At 35.7% G+C, this 25,557-nt stretch overlaps 1 protein-coding gene across 4 annotated transcripts in view; it reads right to left on the bottom strand.

Annotated features, from left to right (window-relative positions):
* Positions 1–12,211: 12,211 nt before the first annotated feature.
* Positions 12,212–25,557, bottom strand: part of TNPO1 (transportin 1) — a 102,876-nt gene continuing 89,530 nt past the window's right edge. For all 4 annotated transcript variants that reach the window (XM_085002424.1, XM_021076714.2, XM_085002423.1 and 1 more), the window contains exons 22-25: positions 24,852–24,951; positions 21,893–21,967; positions 20,938–21,080; positions 12,212–17,859 (exon numbers count right to left, since the gene is read on the bottom strand). In XM_085002424.1, the coding sequence (XP_084858550.1) occupies positions 20,973–21,080; positions 21,893–21,967; positions 24,852–24,951 (283 nt within the window). In that variant the 3' untranslated portion in view covers positions 12,212–17,859; positions 20,938–20,972. The remainder of the gene's footprint in view (positions 17,860–20,937; positions 21,081–21,892; positions 21,968–24,851; positions 24,952–25,557) is intronic.

The following is a 25,557-nucleotide window of genomic DNA, read 5'->3' as shown; positions in this document are numbered from 1 at the left end:
TGAGGATGCGAGTTCGATCCCTGGTCCGACTCAGTGGGTTAAGGATCTGGCATTGCCACAACCTGCAGTGTAGGTTGTAGATGCAGTTTGGATCTGGCGTTGCTGTGGCTGTGGTGTAGGCCCCACATACAGTTCCAATTTGACCTCTAACCCAGGAACTTTCAGATGCCGAGGGTGTGGCTGTAAAAAGAAAAGGGAAAAAAAAAAATAAAGTATGTAAAGCAAATATTGACAGAACTACAATAAGGAAATAGGAAAATCCATAATCACAGTGAGAGATTTTAACAGAAATTGACAGATCAAGGAGCAGGCCCAGTGGATCCATGAACCCACCTGAAGTTACTTTCCAAGTCTCTGGAGTGGAATAAACAGAACTGAGAGTAGCGAAAAAGCCCCAGTGGATTGTCTGAATGCCAGGAGCCTTCCTTTCTGCTCTATTTAGTAACAGTCCCACCTCCTGATGATTATCAAAGCCAATCATGCCTACCAGTAAGATAAGTCCCTTTTTCACCTGCTAATCTAACGGCATAAAAAGCCTAACATGACCCAGTAGCAAGAGACTCTTTCCAAGGTCCCTATGCATCTCACCTCTGGAAAATAAGACCTCTGGATCCACAGTGCCTGAGACTATGGGAGCAGGAAGTACAAATTCCCAAGTGAATGAATCACTGGGAATGGTGGTGTGGCCTGCTGCTCCCATGGATTCTGCTCTGTTGGGGTATCTGTCTTAGAAATCGCTGGGTAGGGCGGAGCCCGTCAGCCAAGGGCAATGCTCCAGAGAAGAATGCAGCTGTGCGCTGTTCTTCGCCTATCTTTCATCATCAGGGAGATGGCTGACAGGCTTTGTAAAGAGGATCTGCGTGGGCAACAACAGAGTGCTGTCCTGAGGACTGCTGCGTGGAACTTTAGGAAAGGTTTAGTTCACCTTACCAGCTAAAGTACTCCAATGTGCTGGGCTACTGGTTGGCTGAGAGTAAGAGAATCTGGAATGAGCAGGGGAGGAAGGATGTTATACATGTCAACCAGTGCTCTAACTAGTTGTGGGGGGGGGGGAGGGTTATAGCATCCACCCATGGTCTCTTCTTTGCTTGTTATTAATATATTGTGTATAGCAACCAATTTTCTCCCCTGACCCCCTTTCTGCTGATAATCGCACAAGATAAATCAGGGATGGATACTTTTAAATTTCATTCTTAGGATATAAGATATCATGATATGGTTGATAGCAGGAATTTTATTTTATTAATTTTTTTTTTTTGCTTTTTAGGGCCAAACTTGTGGCATATGGAAGTTCCCAGACTAGGTAGGGGTCAAATGGGAGTTGCAGCTGCTGGCCTAACCACAGCCACAGCAATGCAGGATCCAAGCCACATCTGCAACCTACACCATAGCTCGTGGCAATGCCAAATTCTTAACCTACTGAGCGAGACCAGGGGTTAAACCTGCATTACCATGGATACTAGTAGAGTTCCTTACTGCTGAGCCACAGGGGAACTCCTGATGGTAGGAATTAAAAAAAAATGTGTTTGGAAATCCAATTAGATTTTTGGTTTGTTCTAATTTTTCAAACCTATCTTTGAAGCATATAAATCCTTGCTGAGGCTCTGAAGCCTATGAGTAGGGAAGAGGAAGTGGGAAGGAAGGAGGCAGAAGAGAGGAGAAAAGAAAAATCTATGCTTAATATTACCAAATTTAAATCTGATATATATATAAAATCAAAGTTCTTTAAAATGCTTTGATTCATATTGCTATAAAATAATACATAGTAGGAAAGAAAAACTTCCTTATAAATACAACAACTAAAAACTGTAGAAAAACACATTTTGGCAGTCTACATAGTAATAATTGACTCAGGCAAGAATAATCAATAAATGCTAAAACTAGGAGTTCCCTAGTGGCTCAGTGGGTTAAGGATTAGTGCTGTCACTGTTGTGGCTTGGGTCACTGCGGTGATGAAGACTGGATCTCTGGCTGGGGAACTCCCACTGCCATCGGCACGGCCAAAAAAAAAAGGGCTAAAACTAGGGGTGAAAGTTTAATGAGAAAGAAGATTTGCATACTTTCAAAGTGTTGGCCCACAAGATACTTATTAATTGCAAGGGAGAAGACAGTAACTTTACATTTGAGAAATGTGGCAGATAGGACTTTAATTAAGAGATCAAAGTTGACATAACTTATAACAGTAAAAACTGGCATAATCTGTCTCCTAATATTACAGTATTTCTACTAAAAATATATTTTGAATTCAACAGGAAGGAAGAAAATGAGTGCAAATGGTGGGACATTATACAAAATGATTGATTTATCATCTTCAAAAACATCAGTGTTATGAAAGACAATGACTGGGGAATCTTACCAGATTAAAAACAAACAAGGAATGCCACCTGAGTGTAATGAGTAATGTGGGAAGTTTCTTTTGTTATAAGTGACATTATTGGGACAACTAGTAAAATTTGAATAAGGATGAAAATTAGATCTAAATTTCAATCATTTTTCTGTGATCATATAAGAATATTTTAAGACATACAAACTGAAGTATTATGGATAAAGGGACACCTGCAACATAGACTCAAATGGTTCGGGGGGAAAAAAAGAGTACTATCTTTTTCTCGGTAACAAATTACTCCCAAACTTAGAGATTTAAAACAACAGCAATATTTATCTAATAATATTTATCCAAGTGGCTATCTTACGTGCACATAAAAACCCATATGTGTAGGTTTACAACAGCTTTAGTCATAATTTCCAAAAGTTGGAAACAACTGGGATATACTTCAACAAGTAAAAGAGTAAACAGCCTGCAGTATCCCCATACAGAGGCATACACACTTAGCAATGGAAATGAATAAGCCATTGATCTGTGCAATACGGATGAATCTTCCAATCATTTTGTGGAGTTCCCTTGTGGCACAGCAGGTTAAGGATCTGTCGTTGTCACTGTTGCAGCTCGGGTTGCTGCTGTGGTGCAGGTTTGATCCCTAACCTGGGAACTTCCACATGCCACAGTTTAAGCCAAAAAAAAAAAAGGGAAAGCATTTTGCTGAGTGGAAGAAGCCAGGCTCAAAAGCTGCATACTCTATGGTTCCATTCATATCATATTATTGAAAAGGTAAAACCATAGGGATAGAGAAGTGATCAGTGGTTGCTAAAGTTTGGAGGAAGGCAGAGTAGTTGGCTGCAAGGGGAAATTTTTTAGGGTGATGGAACTGTTCTGTATGGTTTGGGGGTAGTGGAGAAATGATTTGTTATATCTATCAAAACCTATAGAACATTCAATGCACACAGACTGAAAAAATGAACTGAGGGAGATGGGACTCAAAGTCTGAAGGGCAGGCTGAGGCAAGTGACTGACTGTATCACACACGCATGACATTATCTCAGTGGAGGATTGGAGAAAAAGGAGCTGACTTAAGTAACTTTGGAAAATGGTTTTACGGCTGGATACCAGATGTAAACACTAGACTCTAGTAATTCGTTTCTCACAGTGATATGGGTTAATAATTCTGAAATTGCTGTGCATGTTTACTAGGGTTGAATAAAAAAAGTAATTACATTGAAGATAATTGAAGCCAGGCCTATTACTTTCAGAGAAAGAAGTTATCAGGGAGCAGGTTGTAAGGGAGGGAGGACTAGAATGGATTAGAGTTGGAGATATGGCCATGACATCTTGACATTAACTTGATATCAAGTTATCATGATACCTCTAACTCCACTGTATTTATATACTGATATAGAAGTAAATATAGGCATGGACGTATACATGGGTTAGTATACACACATTTATTTCCTTGTTCTGTCCACTTAAAGGATGTGGGAACAGTAACACACCAATAGCACACCCAGCACCCAGATCTTAGTTTTTAAACATGATTCTCCCGTAAAGGAGCCAGGGCTCCTTAGAGAAATAACTGATTCTGGGGCTGGGGCAGAAACTATACAAGGTGAGCCTGGAGCATCACTTATTGCCAGAAAGTAAGTGCTAAAAATGAAAATAAAAAAGGATGGGGGCATGTCAAGAAGACACAGAAACCAACCTGATAGTACTACCAGTGGTCAAAACCCTAAAAGAATGTGAGCAACTGAATAGTGATAGTATTATATTACAACTCAAAGAATAAAGCAAAGATCCAAGTTCATACTGATATAAATGATTAAATACATGCATACGTAAAGGAGAAGGGATACATCTTCTTTAGAGAGGAATTCCAAATGATATATGTAGATACTCCCCCTTTCAGGAGGTAAGGTTTAATTCTTTTCTTCTTGAGTGTGGGCTGGACTTAGTGACTCACTTCCAAAGTATGGAGTATGGAAAGGGAAAAATAGTAACTTTATTACAGAGAAACTTGACTGATATCATCTTAAAGTGATCAAAGTTAACATCACCAGTTCTAAGTCACATTCAGAGCATGATGATAGGCACATATATATCACATCACATGTATCATTACTGATATCATGCAGTGAGAAGAATGCTTCACCTCTGTAGAAGTATTCAAAACATCCACAATCCCCGCTTAATGATGAAAAAACAGCAATTTAAAATTGGGAACTATTCTCCAAAGTACCTGACCAATCTTCCTCAAAATTGTCAAGGTCAAGACAAAAGAGGAAAGTCTGAGAAACTGTCAAAGACCAGAGAAGTACTCAAGAGACTCGATGACTAAACAAATGTGATGCAAAAAGTGAAAATGGAGATAGGACAGGAAACGTTAGATTGGGTGGTGAGGAGAGGACCTTGTGAGGAGGTGATATGCACCCTAAAATATGAACGACCTAATGGAGCCAGCAGCGTGAATAAAGAGGGAGGAGCATTTCAGAGGTAGGGAGGAGAGCCTGCAAAGACCCTAGGCTTTCTTCACTTCCTGTGTTTGGGGAACAGTGTAACAGGAATTTTGAGAGAATGTTGAGGGTGAGCTGGGAAAGGTCAGAGGGCATAGAAATTTGTGAAAATTTGATTTGGCCCCAAAGAATTCTAGGAATGAAACAGTTTTTGATACGGTAAGCTCTTCTTCAAAGTAGTGAGTTAGGCTAATTATTTATTCAGTATGGGAATGGTGGTGGAGAATGTATGTTTCAGGGATCTTGGGAATCACAGGGAACAAAAAAATCTAAGACGTAGGGAAAGTTCTTATGCACATTTAAGTTTATGCAGGCTCTGTCTTTTATGTTTCCTAAAAGGCTAAGAGTTTGCTGAGATATCCAAGGGTCTTGAACTATTTAATAAAAATATTTTTACTGGGATATTCATTGTTAAATATAAAGCTATAGGAATTTAAGCTTCAGCCAGATAGCATTAAAAATTATAGGAAATTTGTTCAAGTAAATGAACTTTATTAATAAACTCACCCGCTCCTGTTTAAGTTATGAATGACTTCTGGTAGGGAGAAAAATCTCAAATATTCATCTTTCTCTTTTTTTTTTTTAACCATATTTGCAAATGAGATCAAGTGGTAGCTGCAGAAGATTAGAAAAAACAAACAAAAAAAACACAATGTAAAGTAACACTGTCTTCTGACAATATGATAACTGGAAGGGCAATTCCCATGAAGAAGCCAGAGATGTCTCAGTACAAAACCCTGGCCCAGCAAAAGACCTGCTAGGTAGGTGGTGTTAAATAAATCTATTTGCTGGATATGTAGGGGAATTTAAGAGGCTCCTGTCTTTATTGATCACCTGTAATTTGGGGTGGAAGCTACAAGATCTAACCAAATTAGATGATGGGGTAAGGACTGGTGGCATTTTCTTTCATGAACCCTGAGTGTTGGGCTGCATGTCTCTCAAGAACAAGTGACCAAAAGCATATATATTAGGGCAGGCCTTTGGGCAGTAATTGCCTGAATCAGTTTGGGACTTCACATTTTGTTAATGACAGGGTACCTCAAAATAAGTGGCAGTATAGCATTTTTGTTAAAAGCATGGGCTCTGGGGCCACTGTGACAAATTCAATTATTTGAGTTTAAATCCATGGTTCCACTACATATAATTTTAGTTTCCTTCTCTATGAACAGGAATAATAATAGAGCTGACGTTATAGACTATCAAGAAAATGAAAGGAATTAGCATATACTTAGATACTGTCCCCATTTGTTTCATTCAACAAAAATTATTAAGCATCTACTTTTGTTTCAGGAATTGCTCAGGGTACTGAAGACACTTGAGCAAACAAAATAGCCAGAAGCCCCTGCTTTCTTGTGAAATGTGATCTATTCAGTTCCTGATGTCATAAGGGAACGTCAGGTTCCCAAGGACTCTCTTGGTCTTTGCTAAATCAAAGTAAGGTCCATAAACAAGCTGCAAGGCATCACTGGGAAATCTGTTAGAAATGCAGTAACTTGGGCTCCACCTAGACTTACTGAATCAGGATCTTCATTTTAACAAGGTTGCACATTAAAGTTTGAGATGTCCTGCTTAGATCACAATCCCTTACTTGAATTTAAGGAAACATCCGCAAGATTTGTGTTCTAAGGGAGAAGTTCATTGAAATTTTAAAATTGCTGTAGGAGTTCCCACTGTGGCACACTGGGTTAATGATCTGGCTTGTCTCTGTGGAGGCACCAGTTTGACCCCTGGGCTGGCATAGTGGATTAAGGATCCAGGGTTGCTGCAGCTATGGCATGGGTCACAGCTTCAGTTTGGATTTGATCCCTGGCTGGGAAACTTCCATATGCTCTGGGGGCTGCTGAAAAAGAAAAGGAGGAAAAAAAAGAAAAACTGCTGTAAAGAAAACAATTTTCAAGATTCTTTCCATGTAAAAATGTCATGTTAACTGAGGGTGAGTTTAAGGAGCTCCTTATATGAATGTATTTTATGTTCTTACAAAATACTGTACTAATATTCTATGATTAATACAGGTCAATGGCACCATCTAGTGGAAATACTATGAATTTATAATATTTGGGCATTATTTAAGCTAGTCCTAAAAGGATTTCAGGAAAATTAAAATTCATTTTAAGATGCTTAAAGAAAATGTGTATGCCTACAGCTGACAAAAGAGATGAGGCTTAAAACCAGAAATGCTTGTTAAATTTTAGCAGACATGCAGGAAGCGCTCAGTAACCACCAATTCTTTCCTTTTCAATAGAGTGGGCCTCTGAACATAAGTTGAATTTTTTAAAATCTAAGTTGTGGTAAGTTAACAAGTGTTAGGAAGACATCTTAAACACATTTTCTATTTGGGAAAACGTGCCTTCAAAATGAAAATGTAAAAACAAAGTACCTAGAGAAGTTTATCAATAAAGATGCCAGAAGGTGAATATAGACACATTGCTTGATCTTGTAGGAAGTACCAGATACCTTAACAGTTTAACAACAAAAGCCCTCATGGACCTTTAGTCCCTAAGTATGCTGGAAGGAAATAAACTTGAGCTAACACATCTATTGTATTACCATAAATTTACCTGCTTTTTTATCCAGGCAGGCCTGATTTTATTATAAAAGATGAGCTTGCTGAAGACATAAAGGGAGATCAGTATGCTAGTTTGTGGTTACCAGATAAATCTTCTCGGGTGCTAGGAAGCTATATATGAAATATGCATGAGTATATATTTATGTACCATTTAAGAACAGTAAAATGTACTCACCACCAAACTCTTCATGATTACACCCTCAGCTCTTTCCAAAATGTAACCATCTTAATTTTGTATAACACACTTATGTGTGCATTTTTTAGTGTTGTCTGTTTTTGAATTTTATATAAATCATTTCTCTGTAGGCATTTTACTGAAACTGGCTTCTTTTGATCAGGACCATTTAAAAAATTTTACCCATCCTATGGGATATTGGGTTTTTTTTCTTTTCTGCTGTTTACAATGCTGACATGCAGACTCATATATTTTCTGGCACACATATGAACTTGTTTTAAGGTAGGATTACTGCTGAGTCAGCACATGCAAGCATTTAACTTTACTAGGTAATGGCACACTGGTTTCTAAAGTAGTTACACTAAAATATCATTGTAAGGGTTCTTGTTTCTATGTCACCTATCTTTATTAACAGCTGGCATTTTCAGTTTTTGTGAATTTAGTGAATGTGAAAAGACTTTCCATTTGTTTATGAGCTACCTATTATATAGGTTAGGTATTGAGGGGATGATTTAGATGTCAAAGAAGCATGTTTCTAAACCGCCCTTCATACTCTGCTAATTTATACTCCCGCTATCAATGTATGAATTCCTATTTCCCTGTTGCCTAGGTAAAATGACAAGAAGCCTTTCTGAACTTTGTCAATGTGAAAGCAATCTAAGTTTCAATTGACTGAGTTGAGAATCTTTAAAACATATTCAGTCTTCTGTGAGCTCTTAAAACATTCAACAATTTTCTTCTAGGTTGTCCGACTCACTTGTAGGAGCTCTTTATAATTCAAGGAAATTAATCATTTTCTGTGAAAGGAGCTGCAAACTTTCCCTGAAGTATTTACTTCGTCAAGCACAACTTAAGCTTTTTAAATAAATCTTTTCTAATTTCGGGATTTGTCATACCTAGAAATCCCTTACCCACATTAAGATTGTTTCATACTGTACTTTTAATTTAGAGCCATCTAGAATTTTTGTATATGAGGTCCAGGTAGAAATTCAACTTTTTTTTTTTAAACCAACGCCTACCCAGTTTTGCCAACACTTGTCAAATAATCCATCTTTTTTTTTTTTTTTTTTTTTTTTTTTTTTACCTTAAGTGCCGTATACTAGTTTTACGTTAAGTATTTAGATGTTTCCTGGCTTAGTTGTTTTGATCTGCCTATATATGAACCAGAAGTTGTAATTCCTGTAGCTACAGTTTAAAAAACCAACACTATCTTTTTTCACAGATTTTCTGGCTTCTCTTACTTTCTCATATGAACTTTAGCCTTGTCTAATAACAAATACCTGTTGGTAGTCTTTGGGGATGTTCTGAGTTTCAGACTACAAGCTGAGAGTCATTTAGCAAAGTTATCTACTGCAGGCCACTTTTGCCTGCTCACTCTTTACAAGCTTCCACATTTCTTGAACACATTTGTTTTTAGAAAATAAAGCTATGTAACTTAGCCTTGAGGCAAAGGGAAGCCTATGGTCTCTCAACCCTTGGAGGGAGAAGATAGCCGTCATTCTGATTCTTCTACAGCCATAAAAATTCCAAAAAAAACCTGAGCTCCATGTAAAATGCAAAGTAAATTGTTCCATACATCAGAATACCCTGTGCTCCTCTAGTTTTCTTTCCTCAAGCCTTAAGATCATTGTTGGAGTTTCATGGTTAGTCTTTTATCTTTAATTTTTCCTGTTCTCAGATATTATTCAGCTTCATGGTGTAAGGCACATTTACAGACTTGTGGTTTTCTATTAACAGCCAGATCATCTCCCCTGAACTCAAACTGCCTACTCTATACTTCTTATGGCTGTCTCAATCCAAGTGTCCAGTTTTTTCATATTTCAGTTAACATTTCCATGCTTTCAGCTGCTCAGGTCAGGTCAAAAACCCCAAGAGGTATCCTTGGTTTCTTCCCTCAAACCCATTTCTAGGATGTTGGCAAATCTTGATTCCTCCTTTAAAACACCCAGATAACCCTACAATGGTCCTTTCCTTTACTCAAGGGCAAAACTGACACATACCCAACATTTTCCTCTCATTTGTCCTTATCGCTCCTTTTACCTGAAATAGCTGGCTCCAGACATCCACAGAGGTCTTCCAGCTTTTGCTCAAATGACTCCGACTTTCCTCCATGTCCACTCACTCCATTTACAACAGCAACCTACCATCATTCCTGGCACTTGCTGCCATGTAACACATTATATTACTCATCTGCCTTGCTACAATAGAATGTAAGCTCCATGAACTAAAGAACCATGCTTGTAGCCTAAGACTCAGATATTTGTTAAATATGTAATATGAAAACACAGTTTGCATATAAAATTCCTTAAATACAAAGTTAGAAAATCACGCTATTTAAATCACAATTTACAGCACACATGATAATACTCATTGAAGTTGATGCTGGATATGATAGTTGGTATAATTTTCTATGAAAGGAAATGTCCTTTTAACATAGCAATTCCAGACAACAGCTGCAGATGTATGAACACACTTAAGCACAGGGGCATTCATCATAACTTTATTGCTAAGAGTGAAAAATGAGAAATGACTTTTGAACATCCAACTATAGCAAGATGGTTGTGTAAACTGTTAATAGAATATGGCATAACTATCATGTGTATTTAACAGGCAAATTTAGATACTAAAAACTATGTACAAACTTACTATTCATATGTGCAGAGGAACACCAACAGCCACTGTATCACTGGGTAATTGTACTGAAATTAATTTAAAATTGTTCACTTGTCTTTCTTAAAATTAATGCAGTTCTTCAAAAGGTAACAAAGCTTAAATAGGAATACCTGGTATAAAATTTAAATTGCCAGAACAAGATGGCTATAACACTCATAGAAATGAATACAGTAATAACTGGCACCAAACTCAGTTTAACAATTTCCCCCATATCACTCTTGCCAATGATTTAGAAATTGTGTTGAATTTCTAATTTGCAAATTGTGTTGAACTGAATAGTGGAGACCTATGAGGATATTTCAGGGGGCTCTTTTATATCAAATTAACACCAGACTCTGAGATTAAGGACAAAATGACAGTCACAGCTTCAGCAGTTTCTGTATTCACCATAGTAACGAGGGAAGTCCAAGCTCAGAGCTGCAGTTTAACTTTCCAGTCGTTCCCAAGGAATCCCATGTAATGCAAATACCTGGAGTCAGCTGGGTCATGAAGTCATTACAAGGTAAAAACACCTGTCTGATCAAACACAAGTATAAAGTGAAAACATCTTAAAAGTTTGTACTTCAGTTTCACTAAAATGTTAAAATGACTTACAAAGACTTTTGGCTTCAGACACATTTTAGGATGGCAGCTGCAAATCAGAATCTTAAATAATTACGCTGGTTTTGATTATCTTCTCCCACAATCCAAGTCCAAAATTCTATAACCTAAATTCTTTCCCATCATGGATCAGTGGAAATGAATCTAGCATCCATTAGGATGCAGGTTTGATACCTGGCCTCACTCAGTGGGTTAAGGATCCGATATTGATGTGACCTGTGGGGTAGGTCGAAGACCCGGCTCAGAATACTGTGGCGTAGGGTGATGGCTACGGCTCTTGATTCAACCCCTAGCCTGGGAACCTCCACATGCCGTGGGTGTGGCCCTAAAACAAAAACAAAAACAAAATTTGTTTCTTGATGTTTTTGGACTACATGTTTCAATTTTTCCCCCTCTCCATCACAAGAGAGGCATCTCAAATATTTTCATGTGCAGGTAACAAAAGGCAGAAAAAAAAAATGGAATCTTATTCCCCCCACCCCCCCTTTTTTTTGCAGAGTTAATCTTATCTCCGGTATTTAACCCTAACATGATGTTAAAAAAAAAAAAAGTACAATTATGTACACACTTCCTCTGAAAAAATGTATTAATACACTTACTTTTCACCTGCAGCATTTTGAAGTTCCCAGGCAAGGAACTGAATCTGAGCCATGGCTGTGGCAACAGGGGATCCTTTAACCCACTGTACCAGGCTGGGTTATCAAACCTCTACGTCCCACGCCTCCACAGGCCCAAGCCACTGCAGTTGGATTCTTAACACATTGTGCCACAGCAGGAACTCCAATATTTACTTTTAATTAGTAACATGTAACTATAATAAGGGATTACAACCTGAATCCTTCTATAAATATTAATTTACAAAATTACAAGTCTTATTTTCTGGAGGATGACCAGAAAGCCTTAATAAGGCCACACATTCATACACATTTGTGCAACCTTTCCTTCCAATTTTTATTCACCAATTCACTTAGCTTTAATTCCTTTTTTTGCAGAGTGGTATCTTGCCTTCCTCCCCCACTGGAAGCTGAACCTAGAATCAACTATTCAGAAATACATCAGTAACAGGAGCTAAAAATGTGGGGAAAACAGGTTTTTACTATATTATACAACTAAGAAAACATTCAATTTAAAAAAGTATATGATGTCAAACAAAAGCATACTAAAGTGTAAGCTAAAAACAAACAATCTTCACAATAAGCAAAAAAAAAAAAAAACAACCCCCCCTCAAAAAACAACCAAAAAAAACCCCCACCCAAATAACAAAGACCAATGCAAGATCTTATCTAGACCCAAAACTGGGGAGGGGAGGGGGAAGAAAGCTCAGTTCCTTTCATTAAAAATCAGAGTGAAACATCTATAGTTAAACAACTTTATTAACATAGTCAAGCAGTGATTAACATTCACATCTATTATGTCACATCATACAAATGTAAATACAAAATTACTACAGTACAATATATATTCTCTGCATGATCCAAAATATTTGGTGGCCCCAAAAAACTCTCTTTAAAATTCAGCAGCTTATCAAAAATTAAAACCGTATTCTATTTAAAATGAAGATCTGTTAGCACAGAGTTTGACTTCAAGAAATATCAATTTAGTACAGTTTGAGAAGTTGCAGGAGGATATGTTTGAAGGACACATTCTAACATGGTGTGGCAGGTACAGGAAACATTAGATTTAAAGCTTTTAAGCATAACTCATACAACCTAAGTTGTCAGCAGAAAGATCCAGTTATTTCTAACTAAAGCTAAAACTACTAAATTATTGCACCCAATATTAACATGAATATTAAGTGTAAAACTGTTTTATAATATGAAGTCATTAACCACATTTAAACATCTTTTCTCACAGATGATAATCTATTAAGTAAAATTAATTATACAGTATTGTCTTATTATTATCTCCATAAAGTCCATCCAATCTTAATTTGGTTATATTTCCAGAGGAAAAACAATAATGAAGAAATGTGGGGAAAGTACAGGGGAACCCCTTTATGAGACTGGTACTGGGAGGGAACCAACACTGCCTTATAGGCTAACCATGTTACAGTAAGCTTTTAGGAAGATAATTAGACTTGCAAAATAGCTAATTCTGAATAATACCAAGCCATAGCATAAGGGGATTCTATGATAGATGAACAAAATAATAAAAGGGAGAAAACTATTTTATCAGTGATATAATGCTTGGCAAGTAGATTTGGTTTGGTTTTAAAATGTACAAGAGGTGAAAAAAAATCATTTTTAACTTCCCTCAAAATCATGCATACATTAAAAAAAAACAATACATTCTGGGATACAAATCACAATAAAGTTGCTATAATTTAAATGTATACCTTAAAATTAATAAGTATAATAATTAGGCATAAAGATAAAGAATCCTCTACATATAATACCAACGGGGAAAGATCTATATAACACTGAAGAAATGAGTCACAATTCACCTGGAAAGTGTACAACTGAATGAAACTTTCATGTAAAATTGAATTTTTAGGAAGCATTAGAATTATCTCCATATTTAATAGAGTATGACCACGTACTAAGTAGGTATACAATGCTTTTGCATGGTATTATTACTACACAGTATTGTTACACAACTCTTTATGATTTGATTTTGCATCTAGATTATTTTAGGCCTTTAATCTGAAGACTAGTTTCTTCAAGATTTCAATGTCTACATTTCAGTACTAAATAGCAACAGTGTTTTCCCCTTGTATTATTTGCAAAAACAATTCAATAAGCAAAGCTGTGTATAGTTTAAAGTATTACTAAAGGAAGGATTTAAATTGCAGTTATGCACGACACACCCTTCCCTAGGGAAGAATGTTTTTGCACCGTTATCTGTTAATACATTCAATATGAATAATATAAATTAATTATATGAAGCAAAAAACCCACTTTTTTTCTTTATGGCAAAGGATTTAAGTTAAATTTGGATTAAAGGGTATAAGACATAATTAGTTTAATTCTGGCATTCCAGCTATGCAGGGTAATTTAATAAAGGTAATTTAACAAAAAATTTTCCACTTTCTTAAAGAGTTTGGAGAAAAAGAGAACCAAACTGACTTCACTTTCAAGGTAAGCCTACATATCAAAGGGCTCACCAGGAAGGATTTATACTGCCATAGTCTGCTAGAACAAGGATTGGAACGTCAGACTAAATGAGGATTTTTCACACTAAAAAAACCAAAAGAATAGTATGATGACCCTTTATAAGCATGTCACCAAAGCAAGGATACAAGAGTATTCACCTGAGATAAAACTTGTATCTGAATATTTTATAACTGAGTAGACAAAGCATTTCAATAGAGGAAAGTCAGTTGAAATTATTTTAAAATATACATCTGATCCTATTTTACAATATATGCAATTTAAGCAATTCAGATCAATGAAAAAGTCCTAACCAAAAAAAAAAAAAAAAAAAATCACAGTGTTTATCAATATGTTAATTACAAAAATGTATGCTACTTATTTTGTTTTTAAGATGTAATGGCTTGGTTAAGTGTTTTAAAATCTATTCTTTTGAAACCTAACTTGCGTCACAAAATCAAGTAGCAATAATGTAAAGCATCAGAACTGGCTCTTAAAGATTATTTACATGTTGATTATTTGGAAAAATAACCAACCAAAAATATAAAAAAGTGTTTTTGTTTTTTTTTTATACAGTATGAAGTTATTAAAGAGATTAGGCGATAAAAAAAGCAAAATTCTTTCCTGAATAAATGAATATCTGTGGCACTAAGTTCACTTACTAATGGACTATAACATGGAACTGCCAAACATGCACTTAAATTATATTAAATACACTTTCTGTTTCCAACTTAGGTTGATCAGCAGCTTTTGTTCTGTTAGAATCCTTCAAAGAGAGAAGCTCAAACAGGAAAAAGAAGGCATATATAAAACAGTAAACACTGACCTCCTGAGGTTCCTACAACATAAAAATATTCAAGTAGAAAATCTACATCACTTAGCAGCGGCTATTTCTGTAGTTGAGCACACTAACAGCACTTTAGTGTGTAAGGAGCAGATGAAGTAAGCCGTGCTTTAAGCATGCCAAGAGGCAGAAACACTGGAATGTAACAAAGACAAACTCACGATTTCATAGACATTCAGTCAACATTCAAAACTATTAAGATTACACCACAAGAATTAAGTTGCTTTATATATATATATCCCATGATGTATTAAGAGTTATCAGAATAAATGCTAAATCAGAGCTTACCTCAAAAGATAACTTAAATGGCTTCTGCAAATTCCTATGCTACACTATGTATCTGAAATATAATTACGAAGAAACAATAACCTCACGGGGGAGTAAGACCAAAAAACCCAACCTAATCTCAGGTTGTCAGCCATATTTACTTACTTTTATTTTGTATTTTTAAATTAAAAAACACATTAAGTGACTACCAAAATGGGCACATTCTTACGTTAGACATATGAGTAATTGGAAATCAGTATTTCAATCCAGTAGGTAACAATGCTTTTCAGTTCAATATAGAATAGTCAATCCGGTCCAGATAACTTTATTGAAAGTTGTTTTTCTATGTTTGTTTTAAAGTGTTTAGAAGAATCTTTTCATTTCTTTCAAATTGAAATGTCCACTACTTATTCCAGAATATTAAAATATCCCCCGTATTCTAAAAAGTTTTGGAAAACTACAGATTATCAATAGAATTTAGCTACTCTAATCAGGTTTTAAAGACTAGGAAGAAAATTTTGAGCTCCTATGAGGCAATGGTACTAGAAAGCAAAATGCTACAAACCCTTTGGATCCAACTTACAATAAAAAAAAAAAATGGACACTATAAAATATGATTTAATTTCAGGCTCTACACACTGAAATTTGCAAAGCCAAAGTAGAGGAAAGAAGATGAAAGAACACGTTAAAAAAAAAAAAAAAAAAAAAAAAAAAAACATACACACACAACAACAAAAACCTTTCTGCATGCTACCATGCATTTGAAATTTTTTGAAAACGGTATTTATAAATTCACACACATACAGCTCAAACTTCAGTGCAATGGCTGTATCATTCAACACCTTTAGAAGAATAGAACCATGCAAAGAGGAGCAACTGCTTATAAAAATGGTTATTCAGTATTTATTCTGCAATGCAAAGGTGACAAACTAAAATATAAAAAGGTTGTTATGGCTTAACATTTCTGTTGCAGATTAAATATGCAGCATTGAAAAATGGAAAGGTGTGGCTTCATCTCTGACCAGCAGAGTTAAAAAGAAAAATCTCTCCATTTTCCTTCATCATCATGGGATACACTGTTCAGGCAATCCAAATTAATAAAGACTTGCACTTTCATATGGACACAAGATCAAGTGTACCAGTTAGGTTTTCACATTCACAGTATATAAGAAAATACACATGGAAGGAAAAGTAAAGGGTTAACTTAACAAGGATTTATTCACAGGAATACATGTAAGTAGAGAAAAATAACAGAAAAGCTAAACAAATGAAATGAAGAGGATCCAAACCAACTTTCACTCTGTAGCTTTTTACTTGCACCCTGTGTGCATATATCTAGGGCACAGAGGGCCACCAACATGCGCCAATACAGTGTAGGAACCCTGCATTACATCCATTAACTTAAACATATCTTTAAGATCATGCTTTGAACAAAAAAAAAGAAAGCTTAGAAGGCAATATGTTGAGTGGGAATAAACATTGAAATATAGCAATCATGTCTTCAACTTCTACAATTGTCTTTATGTGCCAACTAACATTTATGCAGCCTCTTACAGATCTTTTACCATGTAATTTAAGTTTTAGAAGTTTTGATAAAATCACTAGTAGTATATAACCATGCAGAAAGCACATCACACTGACAGCACAGAGGCAAAGATTTTGCACAGGTATATCAGCTTTCCACATTGTGCAGGTTACACACAATACAATATCAATCTTATTCCTAACAGATCCTAAAAAGTATTTCAAGGCCTAGCTGTAAACTACAGTACTTTATATCTATATTCTTAATAAAAATAAAATTCACAAATCTTAAAAAGGAATTTTAAATGCAGGGCTATATTGAATTGGTAAACTGCAACACAAACTGGCGCAACAGAGGTAACTGAATACCAATCTCACTCTATGTGATGCAAGCATGCTACTTTCCCACTAATTTAAGTACTTTCAATCACTATGAGCCAGAATGCATGCCTGAACCTTAAACTGCACTTTAAAAATAACATCTTGGCCTAGAAATTAAATCTAATGAAATACAACCATCAAATTATATCCACTACATTAATGTTTTAATGCAAAATCAAGATGTCAATCTTTAGTTTGATATGCCCAACCCCATTTATTCCTCCCTCCCTGCCCACCCTACAAAGGTAAAAGGAGTGACTCATTTGGCATTTCATGGGGTGCTTCATTGTTTAAATTTGTTTCATTTCCAACTTTTTGGGGTACCTTAAATTGTAACTTCCAAGAACCTTCTACTATGGGTAGGCAAGCTGATCTTAACTCTATTAGCTTCATCTGTGTAGTTCCTCATCAGCATGCAAAAACAAGGCCCCGTCATGTGGGAAATTTTATAAAAACCTTTAAATTAAAAAAACAAACAAACAAAAAAAACCTTTACTGTTTTGTAACCCCCTTCTTGGTTTCCTTTATTGTGCACTATGGAATTTTTCCTCTTTCTTAGCCCTATGCATCATTTATATGGTTCTTGTTTTGGTACAATTCCCCATAATATTCCAGAATGTACTGTTTTATGAGTAGATCGAATAGGTTGTGTTTTGTTTTTGCTTCTTCACATCCAGTGCAGAGTTGTAATTGGAGACAGATTTCCACCCACAAAAGCTCCAGATGGTAAAACGTTTCCCACATCGACTTAATACAGTGACGGCAACACCTCCCTCCCGCCCCTCCCAGTAGGGTTGGGATTGTACTGTATTCCCTACTGGTTTACCCTTCCCCCCTGTAAAGGGTAACATTTTCCCTGGGTGCAGAGGCTCCCTCATAGTCTCCAAGACTGAAGGACCTGTAAGAAAACAAAACAGAAGGATTATATACTTAAAAATTCCTTTTCTTCTAAAGCCAGTGGAACAGAAATTTAATCAAGTAACAATGCTATCTCTACCTGAAGAAAATGAGAAATTGGACAGCTGCCCAAGATTAGCCTAGTCAATGAGAACCACGTTGTTTCCTTCTATGGCTCTCAACTGTTAATACCCACATCGGTATGAAAAGTGAGGCCAAACTGGGGACATACACAGAGTGGTGAGCAGTACTTTACACAGATGAAATATGCCTTGTAGGATCCCCATCGGTTTAATTCCTTATCCCCTCTGGCATAATGGGCCCAATGGGAGCCAGTTATTTCTTAACATAACAAGTTGCCTTCCTTTTTCCAAAATTAAATAGTACTTTCTTTAGGACAATTATTTTCCTTACTGAGAACTAAAACATCTTTTTTTTTTTTTTTCCCCAATACTAAGCAAAAAAAAGAGGCATGACTTATTTTTGGTTGTCAGATATTTTACCTTAGGAAAACATTCTCTGTGCTCACATTGTACCAAAACACAATATTCAGCAAATACCCCCCCAAAAGAAAAAAATTTAACACCTGCCTTCTTGATGTTTCCAATTAATTCTTTTGACCTTATTTATTAACTCAGTCATTTCTTATAGTCTCAGCAATCCTGATAAAGACTTTTCAATACTCAGTTTTAATGCTGAGAATGAGATTAAGAAGTAAAGATAGATAACTGGGAGATTTTAACTAGTACCTGACAGTGGTCCTTTCATAACAAACCTTTACCAACTACTCCTGCCAACCTTTGGATATTTATGAAGGTTCATGTGAATTCACAAAGGGTGATTAGCCCATCTGTGGAGAAGCATTAGGCAGCTACTTTTCTTAACCACTCCCCCCCCAAAAAACAATAAAGGCAGGAATAAAAAATACCAAATTCACTTTTATCTCTATTTAGAACTACTCCATACCTTGTCTTAGGACATGATCACCACAGTTATTTCATAAATGGTTAAATGACAGAGACCATAAAGAGTTTATTAATCTGAGAGTGCTCAAGACAGTTCCCTTCTAAACTTTTGGGCCGCTGATGCCGAAAAATCATTCTCATCTATTGTGTTCTCTTGATTTAACATAAGGTGAATCAAGCATTTTTCTGAAATACTAAAGCCGCAGAGGTCCCATCATGGCTCAGTGCAGCAGAATCTGACTAGCATCCATGAGGACACAGGTTTGACCCATGGCCTTGCTCAGTGGGTTAAGGATCCAGCGTTGCTGTGAGCTGTAGTGTAGGTCACAGGCACGGCTCAGATCTGGTGTTGCTGTGGCTGTGGTGTAGGCCGGCAGCTACGGCTCTGATTTGACCCCTAGCATGCGAACCTCCACATGCCATGGGTACAGCCCTAAAAAGACAGAAAATAAAAATAAATAAATGAATAGATAATAAATAAAATAAAATACTAAATACACAAATACATAAATAAAATAAAATACACAAGACAACCATAAGGACTCAAGACCACTGTAAGACAACACACCCAAAGTGCTCAGAGACATTCCAGAAGCTGCAAGTCCTTTTTAGGTTAGTCAACTTAGATGTTAAAATATTTCCAGGTTTAAAATCTAGCTCCAAGTAAGCAAGCAGGCATGCGAACAATAATTTCGACATAAAAAGTAATTCAAGTTAAGCGTATGCTTTGTGAACACACTGAATACACGTCTTGCCCTCTAGTCAAATGGTCCAGTTCATGAGAAAAACCTAAATTGTGTCCCTGGCAGTTCTCATTGTGGCTCAGCAGTAATGAACCTGAGTAGCATCCATGAGGATTTGAGTTCAATTCCTGGCTTTACTCAGTGGGTTAAGGAACTGGCACTGCCATGAGCTGTGGTACAGGTCAGACATGGCTTGGATGTGGCATTGCTGTGGCTGTGGTGTAGGCTGGCAGCTATGGCTCTGATTTGACCCCTAACCTGGAACTTCCATATGCCTTGGGAGTGGCCTTAAAAAGCAAACAAAGAATAAATGTGTCCTGCTTCACCATACTAACCCATATTCCTGCCATGTATTGAACCAACTTAGTGTGTCTGGCAATATTCTAAGTTCTAATACCACATATACCATAATTACCTAATGAGGAAACTAAGGCTAAAAAGACCAGAACTATTAGTTCTACTTAAGTCAGAAAAACTCAAAAAACAAGAGTCCAAGTGGACTTACTACCCTTCCTTCCACCCCAAATCAAAAACACAATCTTCCACTGATCTTTTAAAAACACAATACTGGGCATAAGGTAGGTGCTCAATAAAATATGAAGAATATTGAATAAATAATAAATATGGAGTTCCTGTTGTGGCACAGTGGTTAACGAATCTGACTAGGAACCATGAGGTTGCGGGTTCAATCCCTGGCCTTGCTCAGTGGGTTAAGGATCCGGTGTTGCCGTAACCTGTGGTGTAGGTTGCAGACGAGGCTTGGATCCTGCGTTGCTATGGTTGTGGTGTAGGCCAGAGGCTACAGCTCCGATTAGACCCCTAGCCTGGGAACCTTCATATGCCGCAGAAAGCGGCCCTAGAAAAGGCAAAAAGCCAAAAAGCCAAAAAAAAAAAAAAAAAAAAAAAAAAAATCATATCTATTGAGACCACACCTGGTTCCAATTCCAATTAGGTTGTCCCTAAAGCTTACAACATAGAAGTCCTTGATATATAAGACTATAAATTTATGCTTTTAAACTAAATCATCTCACCCTGCCACAGTGATGTTTGGTGACCTCTTGCAAGGTAAAAATTAAAGAAAGGATTAGTTAACAAAATGTTGAGGAATCCAACTGCCATACCAACTTGGATTTCCTTCTACCTAGGATTCAAAGTGGAACTATGCATTGCATTTAATTTTGCTTGCTGGTTTGCTCTTGAAAAAAAAAAAAAAATTCTAACCTTCATTCAAGTAACATTAAGTCCAACAGAACATGAGGCTGTTTTACTCAACCTCCTTGAAATACAAATAGTTTTTATTCTTCTTAGTAGTTTTAAAGTCCTAACATAAGTTTCTTCATACTGAAAAATTCCAAATTTCTTACAACTTACCCCTAATTTTGAGACTGCAGCCTAAGTGTATGAGATTAAACACCATAAAAAGCTGCAAGACGTTCTTTTAAGGGAGGTGGAAACTGGTCAGAGAAACGCCTCCAATTTTCATCCCCAACTTGATTTTTAAATCCGTGAAGGATCTGCAAAAAGTAAAAAAATCATTAATTTATCAATAACACAAGAGAAACTCATATTTGCACAGGTTCTGAAATCAAACAGTATCAATTTTATTATTCTAAAATTTTACTCATTTTAAAGTAGGTATTCTCAAACTTTGTTGGGTTTTACGCCATTCCGTATCTTGTCTAAAAGCACCTCACTGAATTTGCTGAACTCTGCTTTGAGAAGTTTAGAATCCAGCAAGTGTCCTAGTAACAGACTTATTCTTATGTCATCTCTGACATAACTAATGAAAAACAAGCAAAAAGGTATATAGAATTCACCAAAGGGATGAAATTTTTATGCCTAATTAAGTTGTTTCAAATTGAAAGCAAACTTTAATACTGGGTAATTCAAATGTGTAATAGCATTTTATTTCTTATTTTGTTGTGGTTGAGGGCTGACTGGAGTTAAAAGTGGGTATCACTAAAACACAAATTTAATCCTTGTTGTGATCACTTAGATTTTCTTTGTTCAATAGCTTGTATAATATTCCAAATCTTAGTCACCATCTTCGAAAATATATGTTATCTTGCACAGATGAGATAATGGGACTACATAAATCAGTGGTACTGCTTAAGAAAATATTTTTAAAGTGCATGCTCTATTGATACAAAGTTACTACTGTGTCTTAAGAAAAGATCAAGTCAACTTTACCAAGAACAAAAGCTTATACAGTCTACCAATAATGATATGAAGAATTTAAGTCTCATATGAAATAAAAATACAATTTAAATTTCCAACTAGGATTGTAACAGTCACAAGATGTACATCACAAAGACTTTTTAGTTACCTTACAGAACATGTCTCTCAGATCATCTTTTGGATTAATCCATGATGCAACAGCATCACAAAAAAATATAAAATCCTGTAACAAGCAAGAAAAACATCTTATGAGATCCTACTGTATAGCACAGGGAACTATATCCTATTTTTTGTGACAGAACATGATGGAAGATAATGTAAGAAGAGAATGTGTGTGTGTGTACATATATATGTAGATGTATGACTGAGTCACTTTGCTGTATAGCGAAAGTTGACAGAACATTGTAAATAACTATACTTTAATAAAAATTTGTTTAAAAAGAAATATACCTTAGATCGATATTATATTTGTCAAACACAAATATATTTGTAAATTTCAGAATACAGATCAATAGACTCCTAGGTAAAAATTTTTTTAAATCAGCTATGATCAAAAGGAATAGTGATTTACACTTACAATTTAGTACCTGCTTTTATTTCATGTTGTATTACCAAACCAAATCACAGCCTAGTAAATTTGTAGCATCAGCAAGGACTGAAAGCATCTTAAAATAAGCACCAATTTAAAAAACTTTAATTTATGGGTTCAGTAATTTTGCCGATCTTACTGGTCTAAAAATAATTTAAAACTAGTTAAGTATATACCAAACTTGATTCACTGATTTTGTCTTTTTAGGGCTGTACACATGGCATATGGAAGTTCCCAGGCTAGGGGTCGAATCGGCCTGTACCACAGCTGCAGACAGGCCAGATAAAAGCCCCATCTGCAAAACTACATGCAACTCACAGCAACGCCAGATCCTCAACCCACTGAGTGGGACCAGGGATCAAACTTGCATCCTCATGAATACTAGCTGGATTTGTTACAGCTGAGCCACAACAGGAGCTCCTACTTATTTTTTAATATAAGCTTTATTTAAAGTATAGGAATTAATAGATCTAAACTTGAAGATCCATCTTCAGATAGAAGCTTAATCAGAATGACTCTAAGTTAGAAGAAAAAAATTACGCAGTTGGAAGTAACACCAACTCAACTAACTCAAACAAAAAAACCCCAATGTTCAGACTATACTTAAAAGATAATGAGGTTATTCTGATAACAGGTATATGCTTGAAGTACTTCATTTAAGTATTTTTCAATCTTGACCTCCATACTGAAACAACAGGTCAACATATATAAGATATCATGGATGCTGCATATGTCAACTACTTTAAACCTGACTTAAATTCAGAGAACCTCATTAATTTCAAAAGCTAATAATACAAAAATATGTGCATAAGACATATTTAAGCAAATAAAATGATTCCTTATGTCTTCCAAATACCAAAGTCTGATGTTAAAATTTTAAACTCTACATATATGTAGAATCTGTGATTAAAAATTTAACCATGAAGAATAAAACAGGACATTTTCTTTTAATCATATTCAAATAAAAGTGTAAAATGCAGAAATGTCTATCAACTCCTAGGTTGGTAGTGATTTCATGACTATAGTGTGGTACTTTCTCTGTCTTAAATGTTAATTCAAAAGGAAAAACAAAACAAAACAAAAAATCCCTGTAGGAAAATCTTCCTTCTTCAAATATGGTATACATTGTATCAGATACCTTTAAAACATATTTAAGGTGACACAGTGTCCTTAAGCACTGGAAAAAAACCAGAAACTCAATGCAAGAAGGTTATTTTTCAACTAGGGACCATCTTTTCAGATAGTACTGGCTTGTTTTAAAAGTAAATTATTAACGTTTTGCAAGTTTTAAATTAGCCAAAACATTTTTTTTTCCAGTTCCACTTTGTAAATTTTCAATGCCTACAACCAATTTCAAATTTGAATTTTATAAGCTGATAATTCACAACCTGAATTAACAAATAGTAATTTGGAGTTCCCGTCGTGGCGCAGTGGTTAACGAATCCGACTAGGAACCATGAGGTTGCGGGTTCAGTCCCTGCCCTTGCTCAGTGGGTTAAGGATCCGGTGTTGCCGTGAGCTGTGGTGTAGGTTGCAGACGCGGCTCGGATCCTGCATTGCTGTGGCTCTGGCGTAGGCCGGTGGCTACAGCTCCGATTCGACCCCTAGCCTGGGAATCTCCATATGCCGCGGGAGCGGCCCAAGAAATGGCAAAAAAGACTAAAAACAAAAAAAAAAAAAAGAAAGAAATAGTAATTTGCGTAAGATAGGAAATATCAAAAGGTCTCAATTAAAAAATGTTTAAAGCACCTGTTTCTCTGAAGTGAAAGGTTATTTTCTTGAAAGCCCTTTCCATACATTCTTTCCCTTACAATTTTTCTGTTGAGGAATGTGGGCCTTTAACCTAGGGCCCCACAGCCTCTATTTTGTTGATTTCATACACACAGTGTCAATCAACATGTTCCTTGATGTTTTGTTGTGTCAGCTGGATCCAGAGGTTGATCAGATTCATGCACTGTTGCCAAAGAATGTTTTAAATGCCACAGATGTCTAAATATAGTATGAACTAGTATAGGAAATGCAGTAATGATGAATAAATCATAAGCTCTCAAAATTAAAGCAGTTAAAATGCTGATTTGGTATTCTATTTTATTCACCACTGAGTTTCTAATCTAAGTTCGATTCTAAGTAACAGATATCCTATTTGATCGCTCTCTGAAGTGTAGATAGCCTCAAACTCAGAAAAGTGATATTCACAGATAGGAGGCATTTACAAAATAAATAAATGAGGTCTGAATGTGGTGGATAAAAGAAGCTTTGGTTTAATTCAAGTCAAGAATACGACTTTTATTTCTCCCAATCTGCTATTATATTTCATGATTAAAAAAGATTTAGGAAATAAAAATAGGCATTATCATTTCAAGATATTAGGAAACATACAACATTTAAAGCATGTAACTTACTTCGGTGTCTTCAGTAAGAATAGTTAATATTTTTATAATTACAGCTTTGAAATATTTCCTCCTTTAAATTTTCGTAATTCAGAACATTTAAAGTTAAATCCTTATGAACATCTTACTTGGATTACTCCACTGGGATTCACACTGATCATGGTACAAATCCCACGAAATGCTGAATCCTTTTCCTCATTGTCCCTTATGTTTCTCAGAGAGGTGCACCTATTAATTATAGAATTGAGTTTAGCATTTAAGTAAAAAGCAGGTTCAACTACAATACTAATGGACAGTATTTAATGGAATAAGCACCAGAATAGAGATAATATTTATATTCAAAGAATTTTCATAAAGGTTAAGTTCTCACACTTCCTATATTATTTACGTAGGGCTCATCTAATTTCAATACAGTGAAAGCCTTGAAATTCACAACTCTTACTAATAGATGACAACTAAGTAATAACAATTGATTTTAATCTCTCATTTAAACTATTAATGAGCTTGAGCCAAGAGTAAATTACCAATTTTTAAAACTGTATTATGATTTGTATTCCATTAAACACTACTAAAAATGACTTGAATTGAAAGAAGCAGAACATAGGATATACTGCCACGATAGAAACTATTATTATACAGTATGGTGTAGATGTTTAACTTTTACATTAACAAGCGAAAGATCTTTATACATAACAAATTTAAACATGTATTTCTTAATGCAATCTAAGTTTTCAAATTAATTCTAAAAGAGAAACATAATGCAAAAACCTAAATTTATAGAATCTGCATGCATCTTTATTTTACTGGTGGATATTTAAATGCTTTTTATATATA

The sequence above is a fragment of the Sus scrofa genome, chromosome 16 (genome assembly GCF_054392235.1).
Source record: "Sus scrofa isolate SSC_HxYL_T2T_F1_AM1 chromosome 16, Sscrofa_HxYL_maternal_Yorkshire_Landrace_v2.0, whole genome shotgun sequence".
Taxonomy (NCBI): Eukaryota; Metazoa; Chordata; class Mammalia; order Artiodactyla; family Suidae; genus Sus; species Sus scrofa.
The sequence above is the reverse complement of the archived record's forward strand: the minus strand, read 5'-3'. Positions and strand labels throughout refer to the sequence as shown.